We start from the raw sequence: 12,836 nt of genomic DNA, 5'->3' as shown, positions 1-12,836 counted from the left end.
TTGGAATTGTGCTGTGTCTGAAATTCACTGACTTTGTTATGTATTACTTTTATTTTCTTATAGCTCTAGTCTATACCTTTAAAATAAATTTTCACCTTCCACTAGAATAAGAATAGTTAAATCCCAAGTAGGTAGATTGCCTTTGCCATCCTTTTCTTGTTTATTTCTGGTATTACTGTATTATATTCAGGGAATGTAGCCTTATGATCACTATGTTTTGAAATACACTGAGTTGTTCTGTGTGGTCTGGTGCATGTTACATTTTTATAAATAAATTTTGATGAGTGTTTAGAAGAAGACTTATTCTTTGTAGGAGGAGAATTATAAAGATACATACACATTTTCAAAGACACTATTATACAAATCCTGTTTTACGAAGTACTTTTTATCTCTCTTTGGAATGCTGATTTCCAAAAGAGATGTGTTCAAGTCTCTCCACATGATTGTAATTTAGTTAACATCTTGAATTTCTATCAGTTTTTGCTTTCTGTATTTTGATGCTATGTTTTTAGTTACTTAAATATTTGTAAACTACTATACTTATTTAGTGATTGTGCTTGCTATCAATATAAACCATTCTTCTTTGTCCTTTTTAAAAAGTATTTCTTTGCCTTGAATTTCATTTTCTCTGATTTTAATTCTGCAACTGTTGCTTTCTCTTTGTTATTGTCCTTCATATCTTCTTTCAATCCTTAACTTTCAACTTTTTAATATCACTTTGATTTGATGTTTCTTACAAATCATGTTTACCCGGATTTAAAAAAATTGAATCTGAGAATTTGTCTTTCAACAGTTTAGCTTAAGTTATTTTTAACATTTATGATTATAATTGACCAGACTTATGTAATGAATAGATCCTGTCAGTCCTCTGCTCAAAACCCCATAATGGTTCTTATATCATGGATAATGAAAGTCAAAGTCTTTCCCATGGTCTCTCAAGTCTCACATGACTGGTACAACCACCAATCCCCCAAATCCCTAATCTCATCTCCTGCTACTGTTTACCCCTCAAGTCCCTAATCTCATCTCCTGCTACTGTTTACCCCTCATTCATTCCGCATCAGCTACAACTTCTCCTTTTTTTTTTTTTTTTCTCATCAGCTACAACTTCTCTTTTCCATACCTTGCAAACACCAGACATGCATGCCTTAGAACTTCTCCTGTTCTCTTGGTCTGAAATGTTTTCCCTAGATATCATGTGGTCAAACTTCTTATCCCTTTCAAGTCTTTATAAAGTCAGCACTTAAAGAAAAAATACAGTATTATTAACTATAGTCACCATGCTGTAGATTACAGCATTTATCTTATAACTGGAAATTTGTACCTTTTGACCAACATCTTCCCATTTCCCTCTTTAGCGCCTTTAATTAGGCCCACTCTGTCTCCATATTTAATACTATAATCCTCCCTCTCTGCCCACTTGGTCTCCTAGTCTTCGGTACCACATTCTTTTTTTCAAAGCACTCATAACCTTCTAACCTAACATTCTTTCCTTTTCAAGTTTTTACTTGAATTCCAGTTAGTTAACATACAATGTAATATTAGTTTCAGGTATAGAATTCAGTGAGTCATCATTTATATACAACATCTAGTGATCATTAAAACAAGTGCCCTCCTTAATACCCTTCACCAATTTAGACCTTGCCCCCACCCCCACTGCCCATCTCTCCTTCAGTAATCCTCAGTTTGTTCTCTATGGTTAAGAGTCCATTTCATAATTTGCCCCTCTTTTTTCCTTTTTCCCCCTATGTTCATCTGTTTTATTTCTTAAATTCCACATGAGTGAAACCATATGTATTTGCTTTTCTATGACTTATTTTGTTTGGCATAGTACATTAGCTCCATTCATGTCATTGCAAATGGCAAAATTTCATTCTTTTTGACAGGTAAGCAATATTCCTCTCTCTGTGTGCGTGCACGCACTCACGCATGCATGTGTGTGTGTGTACACATCATTCTTCTTTAGCCATTCATCAGTTGATGGACATTTGGGTTCTTTCCACAATTTGGCTCCTGTTGATAATGCTGCTATAAATAATGAGGTGCCTGAATCCCTTCAAATCAGTATTTTTGTTTCCTTTGGGTAAATATGTTGTAATGTTGCAGTGTAATTACTGGATTGTTGGCTAGTTCTATTTTTAACTTTTTTGAGGAACCTCCATATTGTTTTTCAGAGTGGCTGCAACAGTTTGCATTCCCACCAACAGTATAAGAGGGTTCCCCTTTCTTCACAGCCCCACCAAAATTTGTTATTATCTGTTTTGTTAATTTTAGCTACTTTGACAGGTGTGAGATGAGATTTCATTGGAGTTCAGATTTCTATCAGCATAACTTTTAAACTCATTGTCTCTGCTAAAAGAGTAAGAGTGTCATGAAAGCAAGTTTTTAATTTACATCTTCAAAATGCTTAGAATAGTACATAACACAAAGTAGGCACTCAATAAATGTTTACTGAATTAAGGAATATAGATTTAATTTTTTAATTGCTTCTACCTAACCATTTTAAGGTAGGTCTATGATTATTGAGACTAGAGATCATTATTTATGTTGTTACTACCTCCCAACAGAACCTAATACAGTTGCTGATCATAGCTTTTTTCCTTATTGAGACATAACTGACATGCAACAATGTATTAGTTTTAGTTACATAATATAATGATTTCATATATGTTTGTATTATTAAATGATTACCCCAATTTGTCTAGTTAACAGTAATCATCTTACATAGTTATAAACTGATGAGAACTTTTAAGATCTATTCTCTCATTAACTTTCAAATATTTAATACGGTATTAACTATAATCATTCTGTACATTAGATTTGCAGGATTATTTAACTTATAACTGGATGTTTGTACCTTTTGACCTCCTTTACCCATTTTGCCTCCCTCCCCCATGATCTGTTCTCTATGAGGCATTTTTTTTTTGTGAATAATAAATACTTCAGTGTGTGTGTGTGTGTGTGTGTATGTACATGTGTGTGTCATGTCTTTATCTGTTCATCCACTGATGGACACAGGTTGTTTCTAGGTGTTCGCTATTGTAAATAATACTACAATGAACATGGGAGTGCAGATACCTTTTTGAGACAGTGATTTCATATCCTTTGGATACATACCCAGCAGTGGAATTGCTGGGTTATGTGGTAGTTCCATTTTTCATTTTTTGAGGAAACTCCATACTGTTTTCCATAGTGGCCACACCAATTTTCATTCTCACTAACAGTGCATAAGCGTTTCCTTTTCTCCACATACTCACAAACACTTATTTCTTGTCTTTTTGATAATAATCATTCTAACAGGTATGAGATGATATCTTACAGTTTTGAATTTCCCTCATGATTAGTAACGTTGAGCACCTTTTCATGTACCTACTAACTAACTGTACATCTTCTTTAGAAAAATGCCTATTCAAATCCTTAGCTCATTTTTAAATCAGATTGTTATTTTTCTATTCATTTGTATGAATTCTTTATATATTTTCGATATTAACCTCTAAACAGATATATGATTTGCAAATATTTTCTCCCACTTGGTAGGCTGCCTTTTCATTTTGCTAGTTTCCTTTACTGCACAGAATTATTTTAGTTTGATATGGTCCCACTTGTTTATTTTTGCTTTTACTGCCTTTGCTTTTGCTGTAGAATCCAAAAAATCATCACTAAGACCAACGTCAAGGACATTACCATCTATGTCTTCTAGCAGTTTTATGGTTTCAGGTCTTACCTTCAAGTCTTTAATCCACTTGAGTTGATGTTTGTCCATGGTGAAATATATGGGTATCTATCCAGTTTTCTCAATACCATTTATTAAAGAGACTGTACTTTCTCCATCATATATTCTGGGCTCCTTTGAGTAAATTAACTGGCCATATATGTGTGGGCTTACTATTGGGTTCTCTGCTCTATCCTATTGATTTATGTGTCTTTTTTAATGTCAGTATCTTACTGTTTTGATTACTATAGCTTTGTAATATAATTTGACTTCAGGGATCATGATGCCTCTAGCTCTGTTCTTCTTTCTTAGGTTTGCTGTGGCTATTTGAGTCTTCTGTGGTTCCATACAAATTTTAGGATTGCTTGTTCTCTTTCTGTGAAAAATGTCACCATAGCCATTCAAAAAAAAAAAATTATTGCTGTACCTATTCTGGACTGGTTAATTCACATGGCAACAGCTTGGGCACAGGTTTCTACTTCAGGATAATAATAATAGTCAGAGTCTTAACCTAGCTGGGTATCTCAAAATATGTTCAGGTAACTACTCTAAAGGAATAAGCAACTTTGATGAGGATAGTTGAGAGTGTATAGATCATCAACTCCTGAAAATTGATTTAAGTGCATTTATCAATATATGACTGGATTTTTAAGACTGTTAGAACTTGGATGGTTATAGGGGCTGGAGAGGGCACTGCAGAAAGGCAGAAGAGTGAGAGCAAAACCAAGAAGGTGAGAGGAACAGACTCTTGCCTGGGATGGGATGGGTTAATGTTTCCTTTGGTGGTGTTGATGGTGGTAGTAGGGGATACTTAGCTTTTATTTGGGTCAGGAAGAGGGCAGGAAAAGCAGTTGCCACAACATCCAAGTGCCCTAAGCTAATGCATCCTTTGATTCCCAGTGCTAGAATTTACCCCTAGCAAAGACGGCCCTCAGGTAAAAGTAGGGGAGGCAATGTGAACTACAGAATACTCACTATTTACATGCACTACAATCATATGAGCAAGAGATACCCTAAACTGTCAACACCCAAGAAGTCCCCAGGCTCAGAGGCTCAATATAATTTAAGTTGTAAGCCAAGTACATCCCAAGATTTCATCTTTGTCCACTGTGCTAACCTCTCCCAAACATAATCTTATTCTGTCCTTAATTAACACTCTTTATTATAGTTGCATGTTGGATTTTTCTCACCACATTAATATTAATAGAAGGTAGTTTGCAACCAGAACAACAGGGAGTGACGTCTGTTCCAGTTCCCTCTTCGTAGGTCCCAAACTGAAGGACATTCTACAAAATAACTGGCCAGTATTCTTCTAACATGTCAAAGTTAGAGTAGACAAATACTGAAGAAATGTCACACAGTTTAGAGACAAAACTAAATGCAATGCAGGATACTAAACTGGATTTTGGACTGAAAAGGACATGAATGGAAGAACTGACAAAACCTGAAAAAAGTTGATAGATTAGTTAATAGTATGACATAAATGTCAATTTCCTGGTTTGGATAAACGTGCTATGGTCATGTAAGAAGTTAGCATTCGACATGGGGAGTTAGGAGAAGGGAGTTGGGGGAAATTGGAAGGGGAGGTGAACAATGAGAGACTATGGACTCTGAAAAACAATCTGAAGGGTTTGAAGAGGTGGGGGGGTGGGAGGTTGGGGAAACCAGGTGGTGGGTATTAGAGAGGGCACGGATTGCATGGAGCACTGGGTGTGGTACAAAAACAATGAATACTGAAAATAAATTAAAAAAATGATTAATAAAAAAATAAAGTTTAGAGATAAAAAAAAAAGTTAACATTTGAGGAAGCTGGATGCAGGCTATATAGTGTCCATACTATTTTCCCAATTTTTTTTTTAAAGTCGCAAATTGTTTCTAATTGAAAGTTAAATTTTTTTTTTTAAGTTTAAGAAAAGTACATGCACACACAGAGCTCAGTAAAGAATTCTAATTTGTTAAAGAACTCAGTTTAAATTTGAACTCAGTTTGAACCAGTTTAAAGAACTCAGAGAAGTATTCCCTGTTTGCTAATCAGAGAAACTGAAATATGATTAGCTCTTAGTCTCTAAACTAGAGTCTTTAGGATGGTATGGACCAGTAAAGCAACTGAAAGGCTGTACAAGAATAACAGCTCACTAATCAACATTAATTAAGTTCTTCATAATTAATACAAGACTTAGGAAGACTTTAATGCATGTATTTGATTCTCAACATGATCCTGTGAGGGAGAGAGGCTATTACTCACTTTCCAGATGAAGAAAGGGAAGCCGAGAGGTGAAGTGACTCAAGGTCAAACAATAAAGGGTGATAACTAAACCAGGAATTAGTGTTCTGATTCCATGTTCAAATCTCTTTCCGCAATATTAAGCACCTCTATCTTTTATGACATAAGAAAAAAAGAAATACATCTACAGTTATACCAAGCCACTAGTTCTTCTAAAAAAAGAGCTGAGTCAGAAAACTTAATGGTGTTAAGTTCTGGCTTTACATCCAAGTAGTTCTGGGATCCAGAGCAAGTCACTTCAAGTTTCTAACCTCCCTTTCTTCAGTATCAAACAAGAAGGTTGGACCAGTGTGCACGTAAAGTCCATCCCAGTACACTTTCCACAGCTCCAATCCTGCGATCTATTTGCTATGGTAAACTTGCAGTGCTGGATGACTACACCTCATTAATCCCATAGTCGTGTTCCCAAATGATATATTGTATCTAATCCGGAGGCTTAGGACGAACTGAGGAAACAAAACTGTCACCATATTTTCAAAGTCTGATCTATGTGAGTGGAAATGACGGCTGAAACGAGATACAAATTTTTAAAGATATGAACAGGTAAGATTTGGTAATGATATTTTCATCATGATCTCTCCGTTCAAGACCTTACAATGCCTTGATACATCCCAATATATCAGATATGTCCCCCACCCATGGCCTTCCTTCTATTCCTTCCGCAACTGTTAAGGTCCTATTCACCTCTCTTATTCAAGAGCTTCCTAACTGGTCTTCCTGCTTTCAATATCTTCCATTCCAGCTCATTCCCTACCACAGTGTCATAGTGTCATTAGGACTGAAACAAAACCAAACCCAATTTGGGGATGTTAAACCATGTTTGAACACTTACCCCTGCCAATAGGATCAGATGTTAGCTCCTTTGCACGACACACAGGCCATTTACTCTCTGGGGAGTGGTCTACTTTCTGGATAAGACAATCTTTTTGGTCTTCATACTCTTAAACTCTGGCTACATCAAACTTTTTGACGCTCTACAAATGCCCTTTCAAGCCAAAAGCGCCCATGTCCACACAGTACTTTTGTGCCTCTTACCTCTTCTACTCCTGTTCCAGATTCAAAATTGGTTGATGATCCCCTCTGTGAAGATTTTACTCTTACAGGCTTAATACAGTTTTATTAGAGCTGTATTATTCTATTACGATTTACACGGTAATCATTTATCTTTTTCCCACATTAAAAGATCAGCCATTGAAGACAGGGGATAATGTACACTAATTTTTCCCTCACTATCTACATACCATTTGACAAGTAGGTGCTCAGTGAAGAAGATCCACCTCAACTCCCCTCATTTTACTTCCTCCTGCCGGGTTCTTGTTAACCACTACAGAAGCCTCACAAAGTCTTCCCTCTGCAACGGCACAAGCCTCACTCTTCTCTGACTGCACCTAAGGCAGTAACTACTGTCTGGTTTAGCACATTTCTTCATGAATTCAGGCGTCCTGTCTCCCTGACTACAGAGCAAACTCCTCAAGGACATCCTAAGTTAACTAAAATAAGCTAAGCAATAAATACAACCATTATTCATTTTCAAATATATCATAATATATTGTGAATCAGAGATATCATGTGATTCTCTGGAAAAATTCACAAACCTAGAATGCCTAAGGTTCTGATTTTTGTTATGTAAAAAATTTCAGACATAATTTCTTTCAGTATGAAACAGAATGATATGTAGTTGCCCTGCACTTACCTGGGGTTCATGATAAGACGTCGGAAAAAGTAGGTCCAGGTGATATAATCCATTGCATCTTGCTTAGATGTAATTGTACCACCAGCAATCTCTGCATTTAAATGGTCAGAGAGCACTCCCAATAAGCTACACAGTGAATAAGACATGGGAAACACATATGAACATTAAATGAAACACACTTTATCTCACGTAGCAGGCTGATGGAATGGGGCTAGAAACTCTCAGAAGATATGAGCCAAAGGAGAAAGGAAAGAGTGGGCAATAGAAGATGTAACTTAGAGAGTAGGGAAGAGTATACTTATGGGGTATTGGAATAAGTATGGAATAATACTGAGGCTGATGAAAGGAGAGCTGACAGGAAAGGGATGACACTTATAAGAGAACAAAGATATATACTGCTTTCATTTATCCAGTGAGTGTTAAGTTCCTAATCATATGAAACATAACTGTGCTGGGTGTTGTAGAGTATTCAAAGATGATCAGATGTGTTGAAAGACTAGCATAACGTAATGTTCATTTTAGTTTCCTATGTAAAATGTGAAAAAGGGGTAGCAGTATCCAAACAAAAGAAAAGGCTAAATAAATTATGATATGTGGGACATTATGTGAGTATTAAAAATCGTTTTTGCAAAGGATGTTTTAAGAATATGAGAAAATGGTATTAAATTATATGATTAAAAAAAAAAACAACACAAAAAGTTTCTATATTACTCTCAGTTCACCAGTAGCAGAATATAAATCTGTACACTCAATTGGGAGGACAGCAATTTCACTATCACTTGCCAGAGAAACATTTATAGACGAGGGTAGGGAAGCAAGTTACTTCACTGCAACATTATACATAAAGAAAAAAATAGGAAACTCAAAAGGCCCATTAATAGAGAAGTTAATGTGTAAACTAAGGAATACTCCTTGATAGGTAAGTATTAATAATAGTTGTATTAAGGTACAAAATTAACATTTTTAGTTAACTCCTGAAATACACATACAGAAAATTACATAAATCATACATGTATAACTCAAGTAATTTTCACAATGTGAACACACCTGTGTAACCAACACTAAGATCAAGTATCACCAGTTCCTCGGAAGCCCTCCTTTTGTGCTGTCTAGTCACTACCCTTGTTCAAAAGAATATTCTGACTTATCTCTGTTCCTTACCTATTGCAGTGGCTTGGGCTTCTAGTACAATGCTTGGTGGAAGTGGGGGGAGAACAATATTCCTCTATCATTCTCTATCTCAAAGGGAAAAGTTTCAATATTTCATTATTAATTATGATGTTTGCAGATTTACTCTTTGTCAGATTAAGGACATTTCCTTATACTCCTGTTTGCTAAGAGTTTTTATTATAAATTGGTGTGGAATTTTAAAAAATATTTTTTATAATAATAATATAATATATATGTATTATATAATAATAAATATTTTGATAAATAATATGATTTCCTCATTTTTTCCTGCTAATGTAGTAAATTTTTTTTTAAAAGATTTTATTTATTTGACAGAGAGAGATCACAAGTAGGCAGAGAGGCAGGCAGAGAGAGAGAGAAGGGGGGAAGCAGGCTCCCTGCTGAGCAGAGAGCCCAATAGGGGACTCAATTCCAGGACCCTCAGACCATGACCTGAGCCGAAGGCAGAGGCTTAACCCACTGAGCCACCCAGGCACCCCTGTAGTAAATTATAGTAATTTATTTTCAAATAATAAATCAACTTCACATTTATGAAAAAATTATACATAATTTGATTTACTAGTGTTTTGTTTAGGATTTCTATATTTATATTCATGAAAGTTACAGGTTTGATAATGTTTCTTTTTGGTAAATTTCTCATGAGGTTTTGGTAACACGGCTTATAAAATAAGTTGGTAAATGGTCTTATTTTTTCTACTATTAGGAAAAGTTCATTTAAGACTGATTGATGTGGAGGGTATGTGCTATGGTGAGTGCTGTGAAGTGTGTAAACCTGGTGATTCACAGACCTGTACCCCTGGGGATAAAAATACATTATATGTTTATAAAAAAAAAAAAAAAATTAAAAAAAAAATAAAAAAAAAAAAAGACTGAGATGTTATTTCATCCTTAATGTTATGAAAAATTCACTAGTAAAGCATCTGAGTGAGAAAATTTCTTTATGGCAAAATTTTAAATTTTAGATTCAATGGTTTTCGTAAATAAGAGAACATTTAGATTTTCTATTTCTTTTATGTCAGTTTGATAATTTTTTAAAATAAATTTTACCATTTGATTTAAATTTTAAAATTATTCACATGTTTTTCATAATATCTTTTTAATGCCTGTGAGATTTTCATTTCTAATATTATTTTGTTCATTCTTTCTTTCTATATTTTTGATCAGACTTAAAGGTTGATTGATTTCATTCTTCTTTTCAAAGAACCAAACTTTGACTTTTTGATGTTTTTCTAATGTGTATTTGGTTTCAAATCTTTGATTCTTGCTCTTATCTTTCTTCTCTTTTCTTGAGTTCAATTTGCTAATTTTTTTCCAAATTTTTGAGATGAATATTTAGATCATTATTCATGCTTTCTTTTATAACATATATAGACATCTTATTAATACATATTATATATAGGATCATAAATTTTCCCTCAGCACAGTGTTAAGTGAATCCATATTTTTATATTTTCTAAATTAAAAAAATTGAACACTAGCACTTAGAATAAAAACGTCAGTAATTATTTACATTGTGAATTACAAATATGTGTTACCTTTTGTAGTCAGAATACAGTATATCAAAAAAGACAACAAAAGATAGCAAGTGATTAATGTTATAAATAAAAAATATATAAATCTGAGGAAGAAAGGCTATTTTCCACTGAGAAAATGAGGGAGGCCTCTGTCAAAGGGGTAGTTTACTGGGCCACGAAGAAGTATGTGATAATTCTGATATAAGGCAGTAGCCTAAATTATTCATTACAAGTCCCTTTATTTTGGAGATTTCTTTATTAACTATGGTACAAAAACACACATTAAACTAAAATTTATTAAGTGCTTACTATGTGATAGACACTGTTATAAGCACTATACGTTTGATCATTACAAGTAACCTATGAGATAGCTAGTGTCGCTGTTATCTCCATTTTCCAGATAGGTGCACTAAGGCACTGAGGAATCAAATAACTTGCTGAAGATCAAGGAAGTAAGTAATGGAGTTCAGATATGAACCTGGGTAATCTGGCTTCAGAATTCATGTGATTCAACACCATACTACGTTGCTTCTTTTAAAAGGTTTTTTAAAAATGAAATTATAATTGAATTCTGTCTTACAGTGTTAATTCAGTTTCATTTCAAATAATTCTTTTGAACTAGAACTTTTACTGATTTTTATCTAATAAAATACCATGAGATAAATATTAACTTGTTATGAAATGAATCCATTTAAATTAATTTATAGCAAAATTTACCTTGACTCTACTGGGAAAGGTTCATAAAGAAATTTTTTGTAAAAGTCTTTCTTTATGTCATGAACCAGAATTACAGCTTTGCCTTGGTCATCAAACTGAGGCCTCCCAGCACGCCCCATCATCTGGAGTACATCTATAAAAAAGAGAACAAGAGGTTTTCAACAAGATGACAGATAGCACAAGGTATATTTAGTGATGACAGCATGTTTTGACAACACAACAAAATAACAAAGGATACAGAATATTTTAAGAGTATGCTTATTGTCTGTGATGCCTACTGTTGAGTTCCCTAATAATTAAATAATCAATTCATTATGACAGGAAATTGAAGCCCCCAAAATGGTCTATCTTACTTACTGTTTGTAAAAGTAAGAATGTTAACTCTCCTTTAGTTAAATGCTGTTTAAGATTTGGGACCCCTGGGTGGCTCAGCTGGTTAAGCATCTGACTCTTGGTTTTGGTTCAGGTCATGATCTCAGCGTGGTGGGACTGAGGCCCACGCTGGGCTCCACACTCAGCATGGAGTCTGCTTGAGATTCTCTCCTTTCTCCCTGCCCCTCCCCTTGCTTGTGTATGCTTCTCTCTCTTTCTCTCTTTCAAATAAATAAAATCTTAAAAAAAGAGTTAGTCACTATTTTAATTAATTGAACAAGAAAAAGTAAGACATAATATATGGGCAAATCTCTTCAGCAGATTAATCTGGTTATTTTTCCCAGGAATGGACCCCATGAGTCCATTTTGGTCTCATCCTCCTCCCACTTATAAAATAAATGTTCTTTCTTTTATACTGCAGGAATCTCTGAGGTAAAAAATTATTTAGAAATACATTTTTTACATGTAATCCTTGTGTGGAAATACAATTTCCCTCTTCAGAACTGACAATGCTTTTATCACGTTTTAAAATATGTTAATAGAATGTTCATGGACACATTGAAGCAATAAGCCCTTTGGTTCTAGAAGTGCCATGGAAGTATTTCTAGTGAAACAGATTTAAAATTAAACAGTATAATGTTTAACTATGATTTATTAAGTCACTAATAGCTACTAGTCAGTACTTTTTATCTATTTGTGAATTTGAAACCAATGGATAGGCCTTTGATATTTATTAACAAATTAGGTATGTTAAAGTAAATAAAATGGCTCAATACTTTGAACAGTACTTGCAGTGGAAACAAAAATTTACAATTTGCTCATTGTATGTTCAAATGTGATCAACTCTCTACAATTCAATTCATGCAAATTCAGATTATTAAGACTAAAAGAGAAGCTTAATATATCTGTAAGTCAAAAAAAATTACCTGTAATGGGAAAATCCACATAACGTCTTGTTTTTCCATCATAATATTCTGTTCCCTTAATGATTACTAAATGAGCTGGAAAGTTTACACCCCAGGCTAATGTACTTGTAGCAATCAGAACCTAGAAAACAAAATATATTTAAGTAAACCATAACTTTTGAGTTACATTTAAATATCTGTTTATGAAAAATGAAATACCTGAACTTTACAGTTTACAAACAGCTCCTCTACTGTTTTTCGGTCCCTCTCATGTAGTCCAGCATGATGCATTCCTATTCCGAAAGCAAGTGTTAACTTCAGGTTGGAATCTCTCAGTGTCCCAATGATATTCTCCATCTGCAAATAAAAGCACAATGACAGGACGTAGGTTCATTAGCTTTAAAATTTTCATACTAAGTTTATATTTGACTAATTTTGTTTTTTGATT

General features: G+C 34.2%; 1 protein-coding gene across 1 annotated transcript in view; it reads right to left on the bottom strand.

The window, feature by feature from the left end:
* The window catches only part of LOC111158253 (activating signal cointegrator 1 complex subunit 3), a 362,572-nt gene that overhangs the window by 101,661 nt on the left and 248,075 nt on the right, over window positions 1-12,836 (bottom strand). Inside the window, exons 31-34 of the mRNA XM_022520163.1 lie at window positions 12,608-12,745; window positions 12,410-12,530; window positions 11,112-11,244; window positions 7,690-7,815 (exon numbers count right to left, since the gene is read on the bottom strand). Coding sequence (XP_022375871.1) covers window positions 7,690-7,815; window positions 11,112-11,244; window positions 12,410-12,530; window positions 12,608-12,745 — 518 coding nt within the window. The remainder of the gene's footprint in view (window positions 1-7,689; window positions 7,816-11,111; window positions 11,245-12,409; window positions 12,531-12,607; window positions 12,746-12,836) is intronic.

Source organism: Enhydra lutris, unplaced genomic scaffold, assembly GCF_002288905.1.
Source record: "Enhydra lutris kenyoni isolate GAN:26980312 unplaced genomic scaffold, ASM228890v2 scaffoldscaffold58, whole genome shotgun sequence".
In the NCBI taxonomy this organism is placed as follows: Eukaryota; Metazoa; Chordata; class Mammalia; order Carnivora; family Mustelidae; genus Enhydra; species Enhydra lutris.
Note: the sequence above shows the minus strand (reverse complement) of the source record. Positions and strands in the feature narration are given on the sequence as shown.